The 26,593-nt window shown below is 46.9% G+C and overlaps 2 protein-coding genes and 1 non-coding gene across 3 annotated transcripts in view; all 3 read right to left on the bottom strand.

The window, feature by feature from the left end:
* Positions 1-2,361: 2,361 nt before the first annotated feature.
* Positions 2,362-2,465, bottom strand: LOC142845265 (U6 spliceosomal RNA). Its single transcript, XR_012909834.1, has one exon. It is a non-coding gene; the product is annotated as a U6 spliceosomal RNA (small nuclear RNA).
* Positions 2,466-4,997: 2,532 nt separating this feature from the next.
* On the bottom strand, positions 4,998-8,205 carry C2H20orf204 (chromosome 2 C20orf204 homolog). Its single transcript, XM_075962928.1, has 4 exons — positions 8,140-8,205; positions 5,543-5,803; positions 5,291-5,443; positions 4,998-5,132 (listed from the first exon to the last, which is right to left on the bottom strand). Exons 1-4 carry the CDS (start codon positions 8,203-8,205, stop codon positions 4,998-5,000), a joined length of 615 nt encoding a protein of 204 aa, XP_075819043.1.
* Positions 8,206-8,978: 773 nt separating this feature from the next.
* Prpf6 (pre-mRNA processing factor 6) overlaps positions 8,979-26,593 on the bottom strand; it is a 57,546-nt gene continuing 39,931 nt past the window's right edge. The window contains exons 12-21 of the mRNA XM_075963434.1: positions 24,500-24,622; positions 18,646-18,767; positions 16,940-17,078; positions 15,269-15,388; positions 14,715-14,891; positions 13,964-14,097; positions 13,059-13,150; positions 11,731-11,845; positions 9,641-9,767; positions 8,979-9,228 (exon numbers count right to left, since the gene is read on the bottom strand). Of these exons, the coding sequence (XP_075819549.1) occupies positions 9,076-9,228; positions 9,641-9,767; positions 11,731-11,845; positions 13,059-13,150; positions 13,964-14,097; positions 14,715-14,891; positions 15,269-15,388; positions 16,940-17,078; positions 18,646-18,767; positions 24,500-24,622 (1,302 nt within the window). The 3' untranslated portion in view covers positions 8,979-9,075. The remainder of the gene's footprint in view (positions 9,229-9,640; positions 9,768-11,730; positions 11,846-13,058; positions 13,151-13,963; positions 14,098-14,714; positions 14,892-15,268; positions 15,389-16,939; positions 17,079-18,645; positions 18,768-24,499; positions 24,623-26,593) is intronic.

Raw genomic sequence — 26,593 nt, 5'->3', positions numbered from 1 at the left:
TTTCTTTTCAATAAGATAATTATATTTCAAATTGAAAATTAGAAACTTTATCTTAAATACATCTTAATTACCTAATAGTTATAGATACTGGTAATGGGTATTAATAGTCTTTGGGGTCGAGGGTTTTTGTTTGTTTGCTTTGAAACTATGTATCCCTGGCTAGCCTGGAACTGGCTATGTAGAGTGGCAGCCTCAAACTTAGTGATCTATCTCTGCTTCCTGAGTGCTGGGATTAAAGGTGTGCATCACCATGCCCATCCCGTGGTGTGTGTGTGTGTGTGTGTGTGTGTGTGTGTGTGTGAGAGAGAGAGAGAGAGAGAGAGAGAGAGAGAGAGAGAGAGAGAGAGAGAATGAGAATATACTACATCTATGTGGGTGTTCACAGAGGCCAGTCCCTGGAGCTGGAGTAACAGGCAGTTATGAGCCACCTATGTGAGTGTTTGGAATCAAACTTGGGTCCTCTGGAAAAGCAGTAAGTGCTCTTAACCAATGAATCAGCTCTCCAGCCCTTGGATTCACTTTTTGAGGTTTTAGTTATTACAAGAAAAGTAAAAACAATATATTTTAAGAGAGACCATGTCACAAACTTCTATTAGTTTGTCATTAAGATTTCTTGAATTTATATTTCTAATGACAATATTTGAACCATAGGTTAAGAACCACAGCCATATTCTTTTTTTGTTTGTTTTTTCTTTTTAGAAATGTTCATGTGTTTGTTTATTATTTATTTTTATTTATTTAGAGATAGGGTCTCTCTGTCACCCTGGCTGTTTTGGAACATCCTGTGTAGACCAAGCTGGCCTCGAACTTACGGAGATCTGCCACTTCTGTCTCCCAAGTATTTCAGTGCATGTACCACCATGCCTGGTTCCAAACTAAGATTATGCAGGGCTTGGTCAACCACTACCAAGCCTACAAAACTTGTGCTCCAGGTTAGGAAGGGAATTCACCAAGGAGGGAAAAGTGTTCGTAGAGGGTTATTGTCTCTGAGGATCAGGAAAGGCCTAAGTGCATACCAGGTCCATAGTGCTCTTCTGGCCCCTTGGTTCCCATTCTCAGGGATCCTTTCCCTAAGACTTCACAGGTTTCCCAGAACCCCAGCTCATGACTTCACTACTTCTTTTGGGTTTGGCTGCCCACAGCTCCGCTTTGTGCCCACCCACAACTCAACCTCCCACCGTTGCCTCTAGGGACATGCCTCCTATAACCCTGGCCGCTACAACTTTACCCAATCTCCCAAGAATCTGCTCTCACTCCGCTACTTCACCCAGTATTCAAGCCCTCCCCTCTATGACTTCATCCCATCTCCTATGGCCCCTCCCCCACAGCCCCACCCTCTGTCTCATGACCCCAGCCCCCACCACCTTGCCCAATCTCCCACACCCCTGTCTGCCCTCCAGAAAACAGGAAGTGTTGGGAGTCACAGCTCTGGGAGTAAGTGCAGGAAACTGGGCTTATCTTGCTCTGCAGCCCTGACCCCTGGCCTTGTGCCGGGTAGGGGGCGCCAGGGGCAGTCCAAGGACAGAGCCTGCTCACCTGGGAGCCCTGGCTGCCTCTCTCTCTCGGAGCCACAAACTAATAACTGGACTGGAATGCTACCCAGTGCACCACTGAGCACAGGGTGCATCAAACAGACAAGCAGCAGAAATCCCATCTACACAGCAAGAGACCCAGGAGCTGGTACCCCAGGATGTCCCACTTCCCCCACAGCAGGCACGGCACTGCTGCCAAGAGCCTGACCCTTCCCATTTCCACCCAAACAAGGACTCACTTCCCATAGCAGGTGTTACCTCTTTGCTAGTTATTCCAGATCCTAGTGGAGTAGGGTGTGTGGTGTATGTGGGTGTTTCTGTTTACAAAGCTAAATTTTCCCGAGGAGAGGGCAGGATGGGGACTGTCCCTTTCTCCCCACCCCCAGGATCCTGAAGGCTACTGGCAGGGACAATGGGCCTCAACACCTGCCTCACTCCCCCCCCAACCCCTGCCCCAGTAATGTGTGCTTCCTGGAGTAGAGGGCCTTGTTTGTTTCCAGTTAGCTACAGCTGAAGCAGCCTTCTTGCACACCTGCAGGTCTTGCAAGGGCCAAGTACCCACAAGCCCACAAGGCCAGGGAGTCTGCAGGCCAGGGAGATATCTCCTTCTCCTCCACAGCCCTGACTATAGTGCTACCCAATCCCTGTAGGAGCCCAATTGTTTTTTATTTTTGTTTTTATTTTGTTTAGCTGAACCTTCCTTTACATGTACCACAGGATTTCACAATGGTGGTGTGATACCTACCAATGGATTGGCCTAAGGATGATGAACTTGAGCCAAGCCCGGGTCTACTTATTGTCTCCCATTCAAGGAGCTGGTAACGAGAAAAAAAATATGGAATGTTTCACAAATCTGTGCACCATCCTTGTACAGCGGCCATGCTGATCTCTGTAGCACTCCAGTTTTAGTGTGTGTGCTGCCAAAGCGAGCCCAACTTTAGGACTGCAGCTAAGTTCAGAGCTCTGCATGCTTCACGGTGGCTCTGCACTCATAGGGCACAAGACAGACATGCCCGTTCTTACTGCTCCCTTTATTCAGCTCACCCACACTCCTATGCTAGTGTGGTAGGTGGCAGGATAGGAAGTGCTGTCCCAACACAGAAGAGGCTGCAGCCCTCACTCCCTGCTGCATCATGGGAGGTGGAGCGGGGTTGTTAACACACAAGTAGCAAAGTCAAGATTAACTTTGGGATTTGCAAACCAAAGGACTAGCTTGTCATCCATAGCTGTTGCCCAAGTTCCAGATGTTCTTTCAAAGGCTCCTAGTCGTGGGAGGCCGTGGTACCCAGACTCCCTTCAAAGCCTGCCAGTCTCTGTCTTCCAGGGTTACATATGGAGGCCTGTTTCCTGGGCTGCAGGAAATTGCACAGGCCTGGCCAGTGCCTTGGGGGGTCCCATCTGTAATCCTCACACCCCACCTCCCTGAAAAGTCAAGCCCTGAGAAAGCTTGTGTGGGGTTGGACAGCACCAGTAGTCTCCAGCTCCACGTCTCAGCCTCAGTATCTCCAAGGTCTTTCTAGCTGTCAGCAGCCAGCAACTGTGGGGCAGTTTCTGCGCTGGGCCACGTTAGGTGTGCATGTGGAGGATGATGCCCTACCCTCAACTACAAAGAAGTTCCAGGGAGCCTCCTCCACTTAGGTCCCTGGGCTGAGAGTAAAGGACCTAGGGTCTCAGTAACATTCTGGTTGTCCCTCAGCTCTGATCCTGAATCTGTACCTGTCCTCATCCTGCAGGAGGACAGTCATTCCAGTGTGTTGATAACCACAGGCTGATGTGTCCAGGAGCCATGGGCACAGAATTCAGGTGGTCTTTAAACGTGCAGTCTGGCACAGGGTTTAGGCATCAACATTTATTCCCCGAAACTCTCGAGGCGTCTACTTCACCTCCAGTCCCAGGAGACCGTGGCTTGTTGGGTTTTTCCTCATTTGAAGAGAGGAAGGTGGGAGTCAGGACACCCTGTTCCTTACCTCCCCAGTCTGACTGCTCTGAACAGTGGAACTGGACAGCAAGATGGCTGTAGGATGCTCACTACGACTCAAGGGATTTCCCAATAGGATCTAAAGTTGGGACAAGTATAAGTACAGGTAGCCCTGCAAAATGGGTACATGGATATCTCCATGGAGGGCTGTCCATATTGCCCTCTTCCAGCTCAGTGCCTGGATTGTTACTTTCTCCAGACTCCACTCTTTAGTCAAGTTCTGCTGCCTATGGCTTACATTTCAACAAAATTGGGCCTTTTTCTCTACTGGGACATTGGCTATACCCCAGCATGCCCAGGCCCACAGTCATCCGCCCCTCCTCCACTGGTTTTGCTGAAGGTATGTGTACTTAGGAGCTCTCTGGCAAGCCCTACCTTGTACTTTTCCACACTGGTACTTCTTCTACCCCATGGAGCAGAACCAAAATGTGCTCCAAGGCGGCTTGTGAGACCATTAGAGATCTGAATCAAATTATTTAAATGCATACTGATATCCAGAAAGCTCTATTTCTCTCCTACACACCACACTCTGGGTCCAAAGCTGATCCCAACTCTTCTGTGTGATCAACGAAGGTCCTACACCCTTTCCATGTCTCAGCTTCTTCAACTGTGGAAAGAAACAAAAGGTCCCACTGGGCAGACCACATGTGCACCAATGGAGACATGAAGAACTTCAGGGCTATTTCTTGCTCTTGTAGATTGCCCTACCACTGTCTTTTCGGCCTCTTGTTTGCCTGTTTGACAGACACAGAGCAAGATACTATGATGAGGCAAGGAGCCTGAGGGACATTGCCTCTTTCTGTTCAGGGCTAGAACCATTCCACTTAGGCTTATGTAGGTAGTGGGGTCAGCCTAGTCAGTTCAACAGACAAGTCTGGGGCAGCCTGTGGAGTTGTCCCCCACCCCATTCTGCCCATCCCCCAGGGGCAGCAGGAAATGGCCTGGTCTAGTTTGTGGCCAGGGCAGCAAGGCTGGCTTCCTCTAAGTCCTGTTTCCTTTATCCGGTTGTTTTGCTCTAAATCCACCAAGCTCAGCCTTCCCCTCCTCTCCATTTCCACCCTCTCCTCCGGTCCAGTGTTGGGCAGGACGGATGCATGACGTTTTAAAACCCCTAACCAAGTTGTGTGTGGGGGGGGGGGTTGGGGCTTCCCTGCCTTGGACACTACGTGAGGACAGGTCCAACGGCCCACCCACACCCTCTGCTGTATGACGCTGGGAGGTACAACTATTGCCACAATCCCTGGGTGGTCCAGGGCCAATAACCAGTCAGGCAAAGGTAGAAGAATCACGCCACACCACTTACTCCATTTATTGGGGCCTCACTGGGTATGTGGAAGAATAGCCATGAAGGAGTGTGGTCTCTTCTCCACATCCTGGGCCTTTGAGTGCAGGCAGTATGAGCTGAAGGGGGGGGAGCACTGTCAAAACATGAACCAAAGCTTGCTTCCAGTCTTCCGTGAGATGTGGGCGTAAGGACAGGGGCAGCGCTAGAATTCTCTGGTGGCCATGGCACTCAGCGAAAAGAGCTTCTCCCAGCAGGTGGCGACAGCGTGCAGGGCACGTAGCAGGAACCTCCTCCGGCTGGGACGCTGCTGTTCTGGACGCCTCTTGGGCTGCAGGATCTGGTAGTGGGGACCAGCTGTGAGTGCATACAGATCCTGAACCCTTGCCTTTATCTCACAACCTGTACTCAGCCCCGAGGGAAGCGAGTTACTCGAGCCCAAAGCCTCGGGACATTGGTATGGCAGTCCTTAGTGGAAGGGCAGTTGAGGACACATACCCTGCTGGATGTCCGGCAGTGTCTGTGCATCACTGCCTTGGTGCGCACCGCTACTGTCCATGCCGCTTTCTCTAATGCATTGTGGGGAACTCCAGCCACGCTCCCAAGAAGGGTCTGACCCAGGGACTCAATCGACAGTAGGATGCTATGCTCCTGAGACGGAAAGGGAGGAAAGGCAGGACGGGAGTGGGGATGGGGCCTGAGGAAGGTGTAGGTGTACAGATAGGTGTAGGTGGGGGTACCTCTCCATACCTTCTGGGCATCACAGGAGGCCCCTGGCTGTCCCTGACCTCCACCAGCTCCAGTCAGGTGGTGGTGCCGGGACCCAGGCTCTGTATGCTGGGCTCTCGTCCCAGCCCATTGCATGGCAGCCTGCAAGTCCTGGAAGATGACAGCCTGGTAGTGCCGGAGTACCTCCTGGACACTGCAGGACTGGGACCCGGCCCAGACCAGAGCCGACTCAAGAAATGCCAGCAGCATTGGTAGTACGTAGAGAGTGGGCTTGAGGGGCACCTGGAGGGGACACCAGGTAGGGTTGAGAACCTAAGCTTCCAGCACAAGCAGTGGCTCCATAGACACTTGGAGTCACCACAAGGGTGTCCCCTCATCTGTGAGATGGTAGGATCAAAAATTTCATCAGACTCTAGCTACGGCTTATGATAAACCCTGGCAGTCCTGGGGAAGAGAAAAGAGACGTAAACACTAAATAGTGCCACGTTCTGTGAACATTTGTGGCGTGTGTATTGGGGCACAGGGAAAACTTTCATTGAACCCCTGAAGGACTAGGAAGGAGACAGAGAACAGGTGCCACAGACAAGGGGTGGCACTATAGTCTACATTGGAAAGGCAGAAAAGTTAGCACCTAAGTACCGTGGATGCACAAAGGCTCACTGACTGGCCTTGTACAGGGAGTGGGATCAGAAGGGATACAGCAAGAAGTGAGTACAGCCTCACCAGGATGACCTCACCCCTGATCTGGGGGTGGAGCCACTTTGATCTCATGCAGTATGGGAACTCCAATCTCTTCTTCGATGGTTCTGCTACAACCAGCCACAGGAACCAACCCTGCCCCTCCACTAACCCCAAACCAAACCAAACCAAACCAAACCAAACCAAAACAACTAGGGCAGAAACAATGGTTCAGAGCTCCAAGACCCCCACTGGAAGGGGAAGGCGGGAGGAAGTACTGGAGACAGCAGAAGAAGCAAAGTCCCACCCCAAACGGGAAAGGACTGGTGACATTAGGGAGGCAGCTCCTCCAAATGGAGCAGTTTCTAAACCTGCCTCTAGGCCTCCAGCCTACTTGGGCTAGAAAATTAATTTTGTGAGCCCAGCGAAATGACAGGACTCGGCTTCCCAGCCCTGGCAGGAAAGCTGAACTGAACACACCACAAGCTCCCACATAGAGGTGGGTGGGGGTGAGGGCTTCTGCCTAGGATACCAGCACCAACACTGAAGAACAAATATAGTAGCACCCTCTTGAAAGTCATCTGAAACCATGGCCAATGGAGGGGTGCTGAAAACAGCCCATCAAACTACACTAAGAACAAGAGCCAATTTGGCCAGTGAGACTCCTAGAAAGACATCTAGCATCAACAAGGGACAGGCTGGCTGCTAGGGAGATCCTATAACTCAGGCTTAACCCGGTATGAGGAGAAAGGGGTGTAGGAAGGCCAAGACAAAAGCACTAACAATGGTCATTTTACTTGGAACTGTCATAAACATCTGGGGGTTCCTATGAGGCACAGGGAAACAGCCTCCCCTGGGTTGTGCCCATGCCCAGACTCTTGGCCCAGGCCAGCCCTCTCCCCCAGGCCCCAGCTGCTCACCATAGGCCTCTCAGGATGGCTTTCTCTTATTCCCTCTAGCAGGCCACACACATGATCCTGGGGTCCTCTGGGTCTTTGGGCTGACAATGAAACAGGCAACTGGCAGTCACACCAGGTCCTCTATCGGCTGATGGGGCCTCCCTGGTGAGAGCCGGGGTGGGGGTGGGGGGGCAGGTGGAGAGGTGTTTGAAGTTGGCTCCTCCAGCAACAAAGGGAGGGAGCAAGAAAGGAGGGAAGGAAAGTCCAGTAAGTCAGCCCTGCCCCTAGCCCCTCCCCACCCTCTCTCCAGTCACTTCAATTAACCTGACTCTGGGGCAGAGCAGCTACCTGCTGCAGCAGATCCAGGGCTGCTCTGGGTCTGGGATTGAGTCTCCAGTCCCATTGAGACCCCCGCGCTGTCTCAATGGGCAGAGAGCAATAGTCTCTCCTGATAGGCAGGCCAGCAACTAGTCCCCAGTTCATATCCAGACAGACCTGTTCCAGCAGGCCTGGAACTTGGGACTTCCCAAATTCTACTGCTGGCCCCACTTCATCCTTCTAGACCTTGGGGTCATCCAGGAGTAGGAGGCCCAGTCCCAGGGTTGCTGTTTTGCTTTTGTCCTAGCACAGCAGCCTCTGGAACACAGTTAATCTCCTGCTCAGCAAAGTTCAACTTCCAGATGAAGGAAAGCAATGGTGTGGGCTGGTGAGATGGTCCAGCAGGCTAAGGCACTTGCTGCAAAGCCTTGACAACCTGAGTTTGGCCTCAGGGGCCAACATAATAGAAGAAAAGACTCCTGTAGGTTGTCCTCTGACCTCCACAAGTATGCTGTGGCATACAGGCACCCCAATAAATAAATGTGATACACTATAGCCAGAGACTTTTCTACTGTCCTGCAGCCACTTATAAAATAATCACTTAGAGGCATAATATTAATTATAATTGTTTGGCTGAGGGTTCAGGCTTATTACTGGCCAGTTCTTACAATTAAATTAATCAATTTCTATTAATCTTTGTATCGCATGTGGCCCATGGCTTACCGGTGCTCTGGCATCTTCTCCGGCAGCTGCTGGCTTTCTCCTCCTAGTTATATTCTGTCCTTCCATAGGCCAAAACAGCTTTATTCATCAACCAATAAAATCAACACATATTCAGAGTGTACAGAAGGACATCCTACATCAATACACAAAGAGTTGCTGATCACCTCAGCAGCTGCAACAACTACAACAAAAACCCTTCATTTGCACAGAGAGGAAAAGTAACCAGGACATTACAGGCTCACCTTTCCACAACCCTACAGGAAACATTACCCAAGCATCTTCTTCGGTAACTGCTTCAATGCCCTCAGTTTGGGAGTTGGGAACAGTCAGAAGGAGCAGAAACCACCAGCAGCCCAACAGCCTGATGTTGTAGTCAGGTCCTTTCCCTTCCAACTGTAAAGGAACCACTGGATATGGTCCCTAACCATAGGGAACCCCATGGATCTCTCTGTAGAAATATCCAAGGAATTCTAGATATTCCTCAGGACAGGAACAGGAGGTACTTCCCTAAGCCAGTGAGCTCATACCTCCCAAGGCAAGCAAAGATGCCTACAAAACATAGGAGCTTCTCTAAGCCTTTCCTTCTTGTACAGCTTGGTCCCCACGTGACCTTCAGCCTCTGTGCCATAGACCCATGACAGAGCCCCCATTCTATATACAACCTGTATTCCCAAGTCCTTATCTCAGCAAGCCCTTGGTACCCCAAGTATGCTTCTTCTGGAGCATAAAAGCACTTGCAGGAGGCTATATCCAAACCAGACTGGCCATGACCACCACTCAAGGGAATAGGAGCGAAAGACCAAACAGAAGAAAAAGAAAAAGACACCCTAGCCTCAACATAACTCTATAAAAATCTTTAATGAATGAAAGATACACAGTATAGGGTTTGTGTCCATTGTCCATGTGCTGCCCCAAAGGGCCCTGTCCTCCACCCCATCAAAAGGTGTTTTTAATACGGGCGGCTACCAGCACTAGTATTTCCCCAATCTTTCTCTGCCAGTTGGTGATATCCTTGGACACAGCACACCACAGTTCTCCATGCCGGGGCTCTGCATTCTCACAGCGCTTCCTCACCTCTTCCTGTTGCTCCTGGAGAGACCAAAGGGTACTTTAGGTAGGGTTAGGTACACACTGAGCCTTGCCTGTCTGTCCCCTTGCAGATCTGGCCCCAGCAGATTTCAAGCTATCCCCTCCTCTTGGGGAACATGGCATCCAAGTCCATGCACCTGTGTGCCGAACTGTGTCAGAACCGTAGGCGCATCATCTCTGAGCTAGGTACTTCCTGGACTCGACATGGTCTGGCTACTACTTCCAGTGAGAGACCCAGGACATCCTGGACACCCTTGCCTTATGAGCATGGCTTCAACAAACCTCAACTGGGAACGAGCTGCTGGTCCTGGCCACTTTCTATTCCCCTTCCCCATGGTCTGGACAGAGCTTTCTAATGTCTAAGGGAACAGGCAGGATATCACTGCACACTGGTATCCTAGGGTAGCCTCACCTCAGTGCCATGCTGCAGTTCAAATTTGTAGAAGAAGGCCCAGGCATCCCCCAGATCTGAGTCAATCTTCACAGTGCGGTGGAACCACTCCCGTGCCTTAGTGATCTTTCGTTCACTCCAGAACAGCCTGTTATGGGATAAGGATAGTGCCTGCTGGGATTGGGAGTCAGCTGCATCTAGTTCCTAGTGAGATCCGCAAGCCCAGGCATGTGTTACAGAAGGCCTGAGCCATGGTCCAGGAATACCTGGAGATCACTCCAGGTCCTTCACTGACCCCCACTGCTTTTTTTTTTTTTTTTTTTTTTTGGTTTTTCGAGACAGGGTTTCTCTGTGGCTCTGGAGCCTGTCCTGGAACTCACTCTGTAGACCAGGCTGGTCTCAAACTCACAGAGATCCGCCTGCCTCTGCCTCCCGAGTGCTGGGATTAAAGGCATGTGCTACCATTGCCCGGCTCCCCACTGCTTTTTATAACATTTACACACAATAACATCTCAACTTCTTAAACCTAATATTTTTTCTGGGTCAAATAAATATGAAACTAACTTTAACAAACATTAAGACTGATTATAAAAACCTGAAATTTCAGACTGTTCTTCAACAACATACAAACCCTGGAGTATCCTGCCTTGTCCAGTCCCTTGTAGCAGCATGAGCAAACACAAACACAAAGATGGGTCCCAAAGGTCAGCTCTGGGGTGTGGGGGCACACGTCTTTAATCACACACAGCACTTGGAAGGCAGAGGCAGGGAGATCTCTGAGTCTGAGGCCAGCCTGGTCTACAGGGAGAATTCTAGGGTAACCAGGGCTACCAAAAAAAAACCTTATCTCAAAAACAAAAACAAAACAAAAAAAAACAAACACAAAATTTAAGAAGGAAGACAGAAGAGAGAAAGGAAAGGAAAGGAGAAGGGGAAGGGGAAGGAGAAGGGGAAAGGGGAAAAGGGAAAGGGAAAAGGGGAAAAGGGAAAAGAAAAAGGAAAGGGACAGGACAGGACCCAAACCAGGGTCTCCATGGCTCCCTTCCCCAGCTGGTAGTTAGTACAGGACAGCAGACAACAATGGAAAAGATGGCCCAGCATGCTGTGGAGAAGCCTTTTGCAGTCGAGGACTTGGGCTTGATTCACCTTCCCTCCCTTACTGAGGCAGCTGGAGAACAACTAACCTTTCCACTGTAGGCAGCTGTTTGAGCTGTGCTCACGTACCAAATGGGGTAATTTCATGCTGATAACTTGATTGTTTTTTAAGCCATGTAGTGCTCTTAATTGCTTGGTGTTAGATAAACTGTGATTTAAAGAGCATAAACTCAAGATAACGGGCACATGGATCATCACCTTGGGAACAGCAAGGAGTGACTTATTTACTTTAACAAAGCCTTTGTGAAGTTTATGGCTGTTCTGTCTGAGGGCATATAGAAGTTACACTGGGAAAAGGAAGCCCAGGCTAGGAAGGCTGGGTCTAAAGCCTCCCTCATCTGCTAGGGCCACAGATAACAAAGGTGCCCAGCAGGATTGTGAAGGCAGTTGCACCAGACCCTGGGTATTCAGTGCCACTCAAACAGAACCAAACTGGTTCTAAGGCTCTGCCTTCATCACCACCACTGGCACAATCCTGTGCTGGGAGGTAACAGGAGATCACAGATGATCCATGGCTAAACAAGACGATGGATTATAGCCAGGGTTATTCCCAGGACCAGCTGAAAGGGTCTGAGTTCTGCTAACACAAGGAAAGTAAAAACTTCTTGGCTGAAGCCCCTTCAAAGGGGTTTTGCTTAATACTTAAATTCTAGTTGGAATATCAACAAATCTGTCCAGCATATAATCCAGGCCCCATCTGGTACTGAAACAAAGAGAACAGTTCCCACCAGAAGCCTGGGGCTGAGAAAAAGCCTGAGAAGACAGGTAACCAGACAGGTGTTTAGACAGTCCCTCAACACCTCAAGAAGATGCTGCCCAGAAGACTGAAGCAGGAGTTCTGGCAGCTGAGGCCCAAGCAGCTCACTCTGCAAAGTCAGCATGGCCAGATAAAGATGCTGGCAAAACTACACCAGGACCCCCCAAGGATAAGCAACCCCCAAAGAACTACTACTTACTTAGCCACAGCTAAAAGCACATGGGGGTCATGTTCACATTTCTTCAGGGCATCCACACTCTTGGTCTTTCTCTGGGGCCTTGCCTCAAGGAAAACAGCTTCAGACCACAGGATACCTGAAATTCAGAAGCAGAATTTTGCCCTTCTACCATAGAAATGCACCCTCCCGGATCTCAGGCTGCCTTAAAAGGGGTGTCCGGAAGGCAGCCACAAGGGCCTCAACCTACCCAGCAACCTCCTGAATTGCAGCGGCCTTGCCAGAGCAGACTGGACAGTGCTCTGTATGGCAGCTGCAAGTTTTCACTCTCACTCAGTCAGCGAGCAGGCAACAGGCAACGGCAAACTCCCTGCCTTGAAACACACACCCGCACACGCACGCAAGCACACACTCGCACGCACACACACATACACACGCACGCAGAGATGATAACTAGGCTTGTGACACGTGCCTGTAATCCCAGCACTTGAGAAGCCAAGAGCTCAAGTAGGATGATCATGATTTAGAAGCCAACCTACACGCTACAAAGTAAGAGTCGAGCAAAAAAAGCAAAAACAAAACAAAAAAGCTACCACTATCAGCACCACAACAAAAAAACTGTAGCCAGGCATGGTGGCACAGGCTTGTAATTTAATACTTGGGAAGTGGAGTCAGAAGAGTAAAGAATTCAGTGCCAGCCTTTATTACATAGTGAGTCTGAGACCACTCCAGGCTACATAAAACCTTGTCCCCCATCCCCCAAAAAGGTATCAAATACCTACTAGAACTTTAATTCAATTCTGTATAATAACAAAGAAATACTTCAAACACTAAGAAAAGAAATTCCTGAATATTAGGTTGGAGGCAATCTTTATATCCTTTTAAAATTCCAATTTTTTTCAAGTGACATATACATTTCTTTATTTTTCTCCCCCTCCCCGCCCCCGACCCCCGTGAGACACAGTTTCTCTGTGTATCTCTGGTTGTCCTGGAACTTGCTCTGTAGACCAGACTGGCCTCAAACTCAGAGATCCATCTGCCTTTGCCTCCTGAATGCTGGGATTAAAGGCGTGCACTACCACTACCCAGCTACATTCTTATATACCACATGTAAGTAAAATAATAAATAGAAGTTAAATTTGGTTAAGAAAAAAATGATGGTGCTTCAGAACATGAAATCAAACTCTCCCATATTGAGACTGAGGATGTGGTCTGAAGTTCTTTATAACCGAATCAGTGAAGCTAGACTAAAATGGGACACACAGACTGCATCTTAAAGGAGTCATTGAGAGTCAATCAATCTCATCCCACAGATTTCCTCTGTGCTACGCCAGAGAGCCAGAAGCCCTTACCAGAATTGGGGCACTCCTGCAGTGCCTTGGCCATGAGCGTGTTGGCAATGTTCTTCAGCCCTGCACGGTACTCCAGTCGCACTGACTCCAACCTAGGAAGACAGCCCAGGGATGTCCCAGCCCCATCTATCACAGCACAACCACTACTCCAGCTGGCCTTCTGCCAAATACCCTTTTAAAGGCTTTTACATTTTTTACTTTATTATTGTTGTCATGCACGTGTATATGTGCCACCACACACATGTGGAAGTCAGAGGATCACTTTTGGAAACTGCTCCCACCACTGCCTCAATGGCCTCCATGGATCAAGTTCAGATTGCCAGGCTTACTCAGCAAGTCCTCCTGCACTGAACTGGAAGGAGGCTGGAATTCCATACTGCGCAGATATGGCAGCACTGGTGCCCACAGCCTAGTACCAAGGCAGCAGCCCCATCTGAGATCCCAGACCCCACAGGTCTGGGGACCCAGATATAAGTGAAGATATCAGAACAAGCCCAGACCTAAGAACTACTCCTGCTCAGCAGTGTTCTCTCTCATTCCAGCCTAACCCCTAGCTGGACTCTGCAGGCATTACCTGTAACACAACGTGGCCCAAGCTGGCATAACTCACCACCCTTCTGTTTCAGCCTCCCTGGTACCAAGATTACAGGTGCTCACCACCACACTCTGCTCCCTCTGGTGAGTGTCTTCATGTTCCTCAAAGTCTTGCCTATGTTACCTCTTCTACAATCCACTTTCTCAGTTTCGTTCCTGACATCTGAGAGTCCTTCACGAGAAGCCCACTCCCCATCCTGACCCAGCTCTCCCAAGGCAGGCACTGTGACTCCTCACAGAGGCTGTCACTTACTGCTGTGCCCAGGAGCCTGGGCTGAACGTGGAAGGTGAGCCAATTACCAAGGACTCACCATAGCCCAGGATTCTTTGGGTTTTTTAGACGAGACTTTTCCAAAATGGCCCTAGCACGAGTCAGCTGTCCAATTTTTTCCTCTAGCCGGGAAAGTAACAGCCACAGTGGTGTAGAGTGAGGACATTTCTTCAGCTGTGACCAAAAAATACAGCAAAATAGGAGTTCAGAAAGCATCCATGAAATTGTGAGAACTGAGGTAAGTTTTCAAGAACGCTTTTGAGGCTGTTAGACATACTCTTGACATGGGTTTACAGACATGGCTCTGTTGTGTGCACTGCGGTGTGTAGCAGTTTACTGTGTGTATTATGTACATGTACACAAAGAATGTCTGTAGACATGTGTCATGCACACGTGTATACAGGATGCGTACTTGCATGTATGTGGCCATGCTACATACACAAGCATACATCAAATGTATGTTATACTACTTTTGATGTACCAAATCCCATACATCCCAAATATAGGGTGTGCAGCTTTGTAGAAAAATGAAGGAGAAAGGTTCAGTCCCAAGCACAAAGTTCTATCATAGACTGGTCCTTCCACTTTGTTCAAAAGTGTGGGGAATTGACCAATGCTGAGTTCCCTAAGACACCCCCACCCTGCCCCAGACAGGGTTTCTCTGTGTAGTCCTGGCTGTCCTGGAACTCACTCTGTAGAACAGGCTGGAATAGAATTCACAAAGATCTGTCTGCCTCTGCCTCCTGAGTACTGGAATTAAAAGTGTGTGCCACCATTTCACAGAGGCTCACCCCCTGATTATAGGCCTCCCGGGCCTTCTCCATCAGTTCTCCCTGCTCCTCAATCTGCCCCTTCATCATCCACAACTTGGGGAAGTCCTCGTAGTGCCTCAGCGCCTCCTCGCACAGCTCCTGCGCAGCAGTGATGTTCCCCAGCACCCACTCCAGCTTCACAGACTTCATGAACACCTGCAGAGCAGACCAGCACCATCACACAAGAGTTTTCCCACCATTTATCTGGATGCTAACGACCTTTCCATCACACACTTGAAGTCACAGACATCTTTCACACACGTCTGTTTGAGACAGAGTCTCTCTATGTCGCCCTGGCTGTCCTGGAACTTGCTTTGTACACCAGGTTGGCCTCGAATTTACAGAGCTCCACCTGCCCCTGCCTCCCGAGTGCTGGGATTAAAGGTATATGCCACCACCGCCCGGCTGAAGAAATGCATTGTAAAGCCCAATAACATGCCCTACTCATCTCACTCCTTCCCAATGCAATGGATGAGCCAAGAGGCACCCTGCCAACCCTGCCAACCATGCCCCACCCACCAGTCACCACTCACTCGGGCAGTGGGTGCGCTGCTCCGTGCTTTGGCCAACAGCCTCCGGGCTCTCTCGTATTCATTGTTCTCTGACTCCAGCTTCACAGCCGCCAGCCAAATCTCTTCACTGTTGGGATTGGCCTGGAGAACAAGCACAGCTGCATCACCAGGGCTAGATCACACTTAATCAGGAACAGCAGTGGGAACTAAGCTGGGCCTCGCCCTGATGCAGGACTAGTGCGTTCCCGGTGCAAGCTAGGGAATGTAGACCTCAGTAAGCTTACCTGGGAAATAAAGGAAAAAACACATCTGCTTTTATATTGTACGGAGATGAAGCAACGATGCCAGCATTGAAGAGCCACCCCTCTAGAATCCTCCCAAACCCCGAGTAGATCACTCACATCTTTGTGTCAGGGCCTGTATATCTAACTTCATCCCTTCCCCTCAGCTAGCCATACCAGCATGCCCATGTGGTCAGGGTAGATCAAGATACAGATAATGCTGTGCAAAGGCTCCCACAGGCATATACCAAGCTACACAAACTCAGAGTTCAGGGGACATAAAAGTGGTGTCCTCAAAACTTGTACCTAGCCTCCTTAAATATTTCTGCAACACGGCCAAGGTGTCTATGGTTATGTGAAAAGAGAACCACCCTAGAATTCTAGCACACAACTAGAGGAGAAAACTGATTATCCCACACAGCACCACCCCTTGTTCCTGTGTCTCTCCAGGTGACAGCTGGAGCAAAAGATGGACCCGAGGTAGCGCTTCTGGGTCAAATTTTACTGTTGCCCTGGGCTATGATACCAGACTGACATTTATTATAGCACTGTAACCCAGCAAAAAGAATTTAACACGTTATCATAAAATATTAGGATTTTTTGTGGTAAAAATGCTTTGTTAAATGCTACATGTAGACTAGGGAAATGGCTCAGTGGAAAAAGTGCTCACTGGGCGCCCAGACAAAAGCCAGGCATGGCAATGCATATCTGTAACTCCAGTACTGGGGAGTGTAGACAGATGAAATCTAAACACAGCTGGTATCCATGGTGAGCTCTAAACTCCAGGTTCATTGAAAGATCCTGTCCTTAAAAAGAGATAAGGTGGGCCAAGTGGCACTCAGGAGGCAGAGGCAGGTGGATCTCTGTGTGTTCTAGACCAGTCGGTCAACAGAGTGAGATACAGGATGGCCAGGACACAGAGAAACCCTGTCTAGGAAAAGAAAAGTGCAAAGTGAAATAGGAAGACACCCTAGGTTGACCTCTAGCTTACACACACGCACACACGCACACGCACACACACACACACACATTTGTCACCATCACTGCCACACACACACTATATGTGTTATACAGCTAGGCCTAGTTAGGCCAAGTAAGTGTAGCTGTTTTAATAGGGCTCCAGTCTCACAAAGGCACTAAAGCACCCAGGCAGCTTACTAAAGTAAGTCTTGTACCCTGGACTACCTGGCCTATAGTCATAGGAAGTAAAAGGGACTAAGAGGTCAGTGTTGCTGGTTGGGTTGTTCCTCATGCTTTGGCTCCATAGACGAGGCACCCGAACAATCCAGGGTCTCTAGACCAGACCATGGTATATCCCAAGGAATATGCACAGGGTAAGTTCTAGGGCCACAGAAGGACCAAAACAGAGCTATGTTCATGGCCCCTCCCAGCACAGGCATCCTTCACCTACCTGGAAGGCCAGGGCCAAAATGCTCCTTGCTGCAGGCACATCCCCCGCCAGCCACTTCGATTTGGCACCCATGAGCCACAGCACCTCTGCCTTGGGGCAGTGGGCCACAGCCCTCTGCAAGAGTGCTTCCAGAGACTCCCTGCAAAACAGAGGCCACAGTCACTAGGGTCAAGGCCATAAATGAGAGCATACAGCCATCAAGATGCTAAAAAGACAGTTACCACTCCAAAGTTCGATACTATTAATGATTTATGAGATTTTACAATGGGGAGAGTGTGGGGAAATCTTTCTTTCCCATAAAAAAATCGAAAATCAACTACTGAAGTGGGCTCTATAAAGCAGAGCATTGTTTAAACAGCAGAGCCTTTTACAGTCATGTATCCTGGGGGCAGTGATAACACGGCAGTCTGGGGACAGCGAAGGCCCTTTTATCTTGAAGCACAGAGGACACCCTGGATTCGCTGATAAAGATTAAGGTCCCTGACACCCATAACCCCTCCCTCCCCTCAAAAAGAGGTCTTATTGAGAGTGATTTTAGAACACTATTGAGAAAGAATACTTGTCAGCCTTGGATACTGGGTATGAAATCTCTGGATTATCTATGGTCCACCACCTCTTGGTCATAACACCTTCACTGATGACCCCCATGGGCCTCATGTGAAAGAACACACAAAACTATCACACAGAAAGTGCCTACAGAAGCAACACTAAGTTTCCCACAGCCCTGGGCCCAAATATTGATGACTTTATCAGTGTGTAAGTTAGCAGCAAAGAAAAAACAGGTTAGTAGGAGAAAACTGACCATTAAAACACTTGAGTAAATAGCAGTGTACATTTTGGGCATGAGTCATGAGGTCTCAACCCACACCTGACATGATAGAATCCCATGCAAATCAGCACTTAAGACTGAACCAAGTGACATTCTACAAGGTGAGTCATCAGGATCATTTCAGAAAGTTCTCAAGTTCCCTAAGGAGTTAACTCTGAAATACCAGCCAGCTGGCAGGGTAGGAAGAGGCCCTGTAGAAACTAACATTAACTAACACCAGAAAAGAAACAAGGGCTCAAAGTCCCAGCTGCAATGTGGGTGAACCAGTAAGGTCCATGCCCACCCAACACAGGGAAGAGCTGAGGACCCAAAAGAGAATGCTATAGGGTGCTCAGGAACATGAGTCCAAATACCCCAGGGAGTTACATATTTAAAACAAGAAACTGCAATGCCTAATTTAATCAGCATTTACAGCCAATAAGGCAGACCCAAAGGTTTTTCCAATTAAAGAGTACAATTAAAGAAAATTGTCAGGGACCTCCTTCTGTGTACAAAAACCAGCCAAACCCCAGAAAGCCAGTGCAGCTTAAATGAAAAACAGACCGCATGGGCCCTGACACTGTCCCGCCCACTGCTGAAGACAGTGCCCAAGCACCGACAGCCTGCACTGGACACTCCTAGACCCACGCGGCACTAGTAAAGGACAGGCTTCCTTCATGCCTTCGTTTCTCAACTATCAAAGTGATAATCAAATCACAGAAGGGCTATAAAGAATGAGACGGTTCCAGAGTCCCAAGGGCCACAAAAGTATCTCCTCTCACTGTAACTTGTTCATGATCACAGAGGGACAGACCCAAAACTGTCACTGGTTGATCTTCAGGAAAGCGAGGTTTGAATCCAGTACCATGCAGATAGAAAGTGGAAACTGACTACATACCTGGTACCATGGTTCTTCTCAAAGTATGCAGCTCGTAACCACACACTCTTCTTGCTGGGGAAGACTTGTAGGGCATAGGCATAGATGGCTCGTGCACATTCCAGGGCATTGTGAGCCACACACTAGAAAAGAGACACTATGAGGAAAGCAGTGTAGAACTGCATGGGGCAGATGATAAGTTAATGACCTCAAGTAACAAATGTGCACTGGCCCTGATCTAATTAAACTACAATCTAAGACAAGAACACAAGAGAGTGGGGACACAGACACCCTTCTGGTCCCCTGGCATGCAAGAAGAGCTGGTAAGAGGAGTACCAGTTGCTACCTGCAAGATAACAAATGCACACAAATATGCATATGTCAGGCTACAGTTAAGGCAAGAGTGTGCATGTGCGCGTGTGCATCATTGCACACTACTTTATAAATAATCTCCTCATTGAGTTTTATTTGCTCTTTTTAAAAATTATTTTTTATTTATAGTGTTCTGCCTATATATAAGTCCAGAAGATGGCACCAGATCTTATTACAGACAGGAATTAGAACAATCAGTGATCTGAACCTCTGAGCCATTTCTCCAGCCCTCCTTGCATGCTGCTTTTTATTAAGACTACTATGTATTTTCCATTAAAAAGTTTAAGCCATTCAAAACCTGTACAAGACAAATCAACATAAAGAGGATGAGAAGCCCACCAATCTAGTAAAATCACAGCAGATACCACTAGGCTCTGCTTCCTTTAAGTTTCCCCACCCTCACCCCATCCTCCAACACCAGGGCCTTGTAATGGTAAACAAGCGTTCTGCCACCCAGCTACACTCCTTGCCCTTTCTTTTTTTTTTTTTTTTTTTTTTTTTTGGTTTTTCGAGACAGGGTTTCTCTGTGGCTTTAGAGCCTGTCCTGGAATCCTTGCCCTTTCTATCTGTTATTTGGTAACCAATCTGCAATCTCAGCTTTCTGAATAGCTCTGGTACCATCAGGTCTGGATTCTCTAGGATTTTTTGTTTGTTTGGTTTTTGTTTTATATTCAAGTGATTTTAGGGGTTGGGGAGATTACTCAGTGGTTAAGAGCATTTGCTATTCTTACAGAGGATCCAAATTTGGTTCCCAGCACTCAAATCAGGTAGTTCACCCAAAACTCCAACTCTAGGGCATATGACACCCTCCTCTGGCCTCTGCAGGTATCTGCAGACACACAGCAAATGCACACACACACACACATACACATATATATACATGTGCAAAACTAAATATAAGTCTTAAAAAACCCTCAACATTCATATACATAAAGTGACAGGTAGGGGCTGGAGAAATGGCTCAGCAGTTAAGAGTACTAGTTGTCCTTCCAGAAGACCCAAGAGTGTGACTGCCAACACCCGCATGGTGGCTCACAACAGCTGTCTGTTACTCCAGTCCCATGGGATCCAGCACTTCTAGTCCCCTAGAGCACTAAATACACACACAGTGCACACATGCAAGCAAAATACCAATACACATAAAATAAAATAAAACAAAATAGAAAAAGAAGTGATAGGTAATGGATCAGCAGGATGGCTCAGGTTAAGGGACATAGCACCAAGCCTGACAGCTGAGTTTAATTTACAGGATTCACATAGTAGAAAGAAATAATCAAGTCCCATGCAAGCTGTCTTCTGACTTTTGCATACACGCTGTAGCATGTACACACGCACACACACACATTCAAACATTTTTTAGTGATAGGTAACATCAAATAACAAAGGCAGTTGCCAAATGTAGTGACAGCTCCGGTGAGAACTAGTTTAACTGATCTTCATGGTGACCATGAGACCCAACAACAAACTGGGCAGGTTCAGACACCTGTTTTTAGGTTCACAGAAGACTAAGATCTCCTTCTATGTTCTGCAGACAGTACTCAGGAGGCAGAAGCAGGTATATTTCTGAGTTTGAGGCCAGCCTGAACAGAGGGAGTTCCAGAACAGCCAGGGATACACAGAGAAATCATCTTGGAAAAACAAACAAACAACAACAACAACAACAAAAAGGAGTATGAACCTGGGGTCAAGTTAATGTAATGGCCACTAGGGACAAACTATTACAACTGTAAATGACAAAATTGCCTGAGTGGAGCTGGGTGTGGTGGTACACACATTTTTTTTTAATATTTATTTATTTATTATGTATACAATATTCTATCTGTGGTGCAGGCCAGAGGAGGGCACCAGACCTCATTACAGATGGTTGTGAGCCACCATGTGGTTGCTGGGCATTGAACTCAGGACGTCTGGAAAAGCAGGCAATGCTCTTAACCTCTGAGCCATCTCTCCAGCCCCCGGTGGTACACACCTTTAATTCCAGTACTTGGAAGGCTGAGGCAGAAGGATCTCTGCGAGTCTGAGGCCAGTCGGGCCTACACAGTGAGTTCCAGGCCAGACAGACCTACACAGTAAAACATCCCAGGTAGAGCTGTACTCACAGCTGCATATACACCACAGGGAAGTTAACTGGTCACCCACATCTCCTCAGATGGTCAGGTATCTTCACAGAGAGAGATGCCAATGAGCCTGGAAGTGTCCAAGACCCACAATGTATGTAGAAACAGGTGTGGGAGGAACACAAGTATGCCCAGATTTTGATCAGACCCAATCCTTCCTATATCACATAGCCTGATTCTGACTCGACCACCAGAGAACTCAAGAAGGGTTATATCCTGACCATGAATATCTAGAGGGCTCAGACTCTAGACAGGAAAAACCTTCTGTGTGGCTGCTGACCAAAACAATGAGGTCAGCTGCAAAGATTTTTAGAACCTCTACTGGTTTAACTGCCTACAGCATCAAGTAACGGTGTGCAGGGCCCAAAGAAGAGCACTAGGAGAGGACCCCTGTTTCTAAGCACACTAGAAGCATTACTTCTCATTCTTGCATGAAAAAGAAAACAGCTATAGTTACTGAGTAAATGTGGTTAAGTGACAATAAAAAATGAGAAAAGCTGGGCATGACACTGCATGCCTGAAACCCCAGCCCTCCAGAAGCACAGAAAGCTGAAGAGGATTCTGAGCTCAGGCTACCCTAGGCTACATCAAACAAACTAAAATCATTCTTGGCCTTCCCACATTTTTGTTATCTTCAGAGGTGTCTAACAAAGGCAGTAAAGGAGAGAGATGCAAAGCTCGTAATTCTGTGTTTAGAATAAAGAAGTTGTGGAAGTGCTAGGCTCCTTTAGATACAAAGAAATTTTCACTCAACACAGAGAGCATGTGTTTATGTTTTCTATATGTATATAGTTTACGTATGTATTTTAGTACTGCAAGTTGAATCTAATGCTTTGCGTATGCTAGGCATATGCTCTACCACCGAGTGATACTTCCAGTTACAATATGATGAAACCCTTTGACCTACCTTCAGAGTCAAAGAGTAAACTAGCTTGTACCTGAGCTCTGTGTCACAATGTCACACCAGTCTGCAGAGAAAGACGAAGCACTGGCCTACCCAGGTGAACAGGAACGCTCTTCATTACTAAGTAGTTTCAACTCACAGAAGATTTTTAAGGGCTGGGGATCTAGGTCTGTGGTACAACACTCACCTAACATGCACTAGACTCTGGGTCTAATCCTTGGTAGCAAAAATAGTAAGCAAACTAAAAACTTATGAGCTGAGCGGGAGGCCGAGGAAAGAGGATCACAAGTTTAAAACCACCCTAGGCTACACAGAAAAATCTTTTCTCAGAAAACCAAAAGCAAAGACTGGGGATGGTGCTCCTCCACTGGCAGAATGCTTCACGGCCAGCCATTTACAAGGTCTTGGGTTCAATCTCTAGCACCACATAAACTAGGCATATTGGTTCACACCTATACTTCTAGTACGTGGGAGGTAAAGTAAGAGGATCATCCTCAGCTACCCAAGAAGTATAAGACCAGACTTGTCTACAACAGATGTTATCTTTTTTTTAAAATATTTATTTATTTATTATGCATACAATATTCTGTCCAGACCTCATTACAGATGGTTGTCAGCCACCATGTGGTTGCTAGGAATTGAACTCAGGACCTTTGGAAGAGCAGGCAATGCTCTTAACCGCTGAGCCATCTCTCCAGCCCCAGATGTTATCTTAAAAGAATAAAAGTGGGGACTGAAAACTTAGCTTAGCAGTTAGAAGCACTGGCTGCCTTTCCAGAGGACTCTGCACAACCTTCTCTAATTCCAGAGAATCTGATGCCCTCTTCTGGCCTCTGTGAGTACCAGACACACATGTGGTTCACATGAAGCCAAACCACTCATATATTCATATACATATATATGAATATGTTTTAAAAAGCCAAAAGCCAAATCAAAACAGAAAATCACTTGGCATATACCCTAGAAACAACCATATCAGTGGAAAACAGTGTTCATTACTTTGGCTTGGATGCTCTTTCGTCTGTAAACTTTGCACTTGGGAGACTAAGGAAGGATTCTTGTCAGTTTGAAGTCAGTCTGTGCTATATAGTGAGACTGTCAAAAGCTAACAAATAAATAAACAAACAAATTAAAAAACAAAACCAACCATTATTAACAGATCCTCAAACTAGTAAGTTGATGCCTGGAGGATAACAACATAATTTTAAAATGCTTTCTCAAAAATGCTTGTTAATCACAAAGGAAACAACAGTGAAAATACAAGAAAATCCTAACAGCAGCCACCTGGAACAGCTGATCAGAGTGAACAAGCACCTATACCTCTGTATATATACATCACCATCAGAACTCTGTACAAAGGAAGACCTGACATCCTACACTACCAAAGACAAACCTCAAACAAGCCACAAGCAAATAAAACAGACAGCCAGGTCAAAATATATTCTTGTAAAACCACTGGCTTCTAGTACTCAAAATTCAGATTTAGGTAGGAGATGTAGCTTAATGGTAGAGCAGTTACCCAATATACGCAGGCCCCTGGTTCCACCCTAGCACCACATAACCAATCAACCAAATAAATAAATAATAAAAAGGAGATTCATAAAACAAAAACAGAATGAAGCCCTGTTAAGGTCTGTTCTCGGGCTGACCTGAGGCTATGATCCTGCAAGCGTCTAAAGAAAACATAGTTTTGTTTTCATTGTTACTGTTTAATTTTACTAATAGGACACTAGGGGTCAATTCCAAGGGTAAGAAAGAGCATCTAATGCCAGGGTCTAATGACCCGAGTTTGATCCCCAGGACCCATGTGATAGAAGGAGAACTGACTTCTACAGGTGGTTCTATGGCCTCTACGTCTTATGCAGTGGGATGATGCACACATCCACAACACAAACACAAAACAAAAACAAACCTTTTTTGTTTTTGAGACGCCCTGATTGTCCTGAACTCACTCTGTAGAACAGACCAGTCTTTAATTCAGAGATTCACCTGCCTCTGCCTCCTGAGTACTGGGATTAAGGTGCACACCCTGTTTTAGTATCTTAAACATGTTTATCATCTAGCTTTATGGTTTTCTCTTTGGGAAACTATTCTGAGGAAATAATCTCTAAGAGGCAGCAATTCTATTTAGATGTTCCTGAAATAAACCTGATTCCATAAAGGTTGTCTGCCACCTAACTAACAAAGTTGTACTATTGCTACACATAGCTGCCAACAGGCACATATTTGTAGTAGCTGCTTTCTCCATTTAGTAAGCACTCAAAAACTTAAACCGGGCTTATAAAAGTCTGCTGCCCTTATGACTGCAACCCCACCTAAAGTAAGTGTATCAGAGCTAAATGTAATACACGTGTCTGAAGTCCCAGAAATAAGGAAGTCTCTAAGGTCAACCTGTCTCAAGATATAGAAAGCAACCTGACTCATTTAAGGGGTCACTACTCCTGGCAAGACTACAGACTGGGAAGCAAGCAGGTGAGCTTACGCTGTCAGCATCTTCCATCCAGGTGTGTTTGCGATCTTCCTCCTCGATCCCGATACCAATCACAGCGCGCATAACTGCCTGGCACGTGGCCACACTCCCTGCCCTGTCACATTCTTCAGCATCCTGAAAGAGAAGCACAGAAATCTTGTTTGGATTTTCTGTTAAAGTGACTGTTATTTCTGATGAAAAGACCTGCTGCCTTGGGCACAAAGCCTGGCAACCCTGAACAGTTTATCTACCATGCCGTTCTATTCACTGATGTTGCTGCCCTCATGTCCCCGCATTGACATGCTCAATAAATACGGTTTGACTGAATCAAACCACACTTATTCATCCAGTACATTTTGAGCAAGATTCTGCTGCATAAAGAACTTATAATAAGCTCTGACACTAAAGACCATCTAAAAATAGGTTTTGCAGCATTCCTGGGTATCTGAAATTATTTTTATTTCAAAATAAAAAGGCAAGTGTGATGGTACACATTTGTCATATCAGCTACTTGTAAGGTAGAAGAAGCATAAAGACCACAGTTCAAAGCTAACCTGAAATACTGACTAAGACCTTATCTCAAAATTAATGAAAAGTGGGCTGGAGATTATGTAATATTCCAGGGATACAGCACTGACTTGCCTAGAGTACTCAAGGCTCTGAGTTCAATCCCTGAAACTACAGGAAAAATTAATTTAAGTGTAGAGCTGATAAGACAGTAAAGGCATTTGGGGTAAAAGTCTGATACCCTGAAAGCAATCCCCAGGAGGAGAGATCCAAAGGCTGTCATCTGATTTCTTACACTGTAGCGTGTGCACCTACACATACTAAAATGAGGCTGTAGCAAGGCATACACCTTACATTAAAGAAACTTTGAAAGGAGTGGAAGCAAAAGTTCAAAAGTATCTGTACTCTTAGGACTAGAACTCACAACTTAAATTAGCAAAAAGAGGAGGAACACGCTGACCTAGACAAGAAGTAGTGTTGGTAGGGATGCTGCAAGGGAGATTAGAGGAAAACCTGGGCGGGGGAGGGTCACAATAGATGACCACTCACAGGAGCAGTCCACTGGGCAGGCCAACATGTAGCACGGTATTTCCAATTTTAGGACAGCAGATTTGGGACACATAGAAGAAGCCATATCTGTATCCAAACATCTTTTTTAAAAAAGGTTCTACATTATGAGGCACAGGAATATGTTACTGAAAGTTGGGGATAATAAAGTATCCTGGTAATAGGTTAGGAATCAAACAACTGACCCAACAGACAAATGTTACAGGGCATTTACAGTTTACCAGAAACCAAAATATTACAAATTTAAATATCTAAAAAGAAACTCTAAGCTATTCTTGTCTGTAAGATGCTAAACTGTTTTCAGTGCCATTTTAAGATCAGCAACAGCAAGTGGGCTGAGCCGCTCTTTTTTTTTAATATTTATTTATTTATTATGTATAAAATATTCTGTCTGTATGTATGCTTACAGGCCAGAAGAGGGCACCAGACCTCATTACAGATGGTTGTGAGCCACCATGTGGTTGCTGGGAATTGAACTCATGACCTTTGGAAGAGCAGGCAATGCTCTTAACCACTGAGCCATCTCTCCAGCCCCCAAGTCACTTGCTCTTTAAAGGAGGGCATGGATTGAAAGCTGAGGACTATACACTGACCTCTATAGAAGGCAATTTTACTTCCTCTATCAAAACAATGTATGCACCAGAAATCCCACCTTATGGAATTCACCTTACAATATGCCCATATACGCAAATATACTTTTGAAGCAAATGGAAAAGCTACTAATAAGCCGTCCACAGCAACATGTGCAGGGAGGGACACACAAACCAATGAAATGGTCAAGGTACACTACAGGCTCTGACCTAGGGGGAACAAGATAAGAAATAAGCAAGGAAAGACAGGAACTTTATCCCTCCCTGAAGCATTAAGGAAAGGAAAAGAAAAGAAAAAGAAAAGAAAGGAAAGTAAAGGAAAGGAAAGAAAAGAAAAGGAAAGGAGAGAGGGGAGAAGGGAGAGGAAAGGAAAGGTGATGTGGGATTCCCCTCTGTATGCTGTGAATACCATTGGTGAATAAAGAAACTGCCTTGTAACCAT

The sequence above is a fragment of the Microtus pennsylvanicus genome, chromosome 2 (assembly GCF_037038515.1).
Source record: "Microtus pennsylvanicus isolate mMicPen1 chromosome 2, mMicPen1.hap1, whole genome shotgun sequence".
NCBI classification, from domain to species: Eukaryota; Metazoa; Chordata; class Mammalia; order Rodentia; family Cricetidae; genus Microtus; species Microtus pennsylvanicus.
The sequence above is the reverse complement of the archived record's forward strand: the minus strand, read 5'-3'. Positions and strand labels throughout refer to the sequence as shown.

Bases quoted from the DNA above. Each gene is read 5' to 3' on its own strand.
- C2H20orf204 (XM_075962928.1), bottom strand. From the start codon at position 8,205: ATGGAAGGACAGAATATAACTAGGAGGAGAAAGCCAGCAGCTGCCGGA. The intron at 5,444-5,542 runs GTATGGAGAGGT...TTTCCGTCTCAG, and splicing joins CCTCCTGTGATGCCCAGAAG to GAGCATAGCATCCTACTGTC. The intron at 5,133-5,290 runs GTATGTGTCCTC...CCCCACTACCAG, and splicing joins ACTGCCGGACATCCAGCAGG to ATCCTGCAGCCCAAGAGGCG.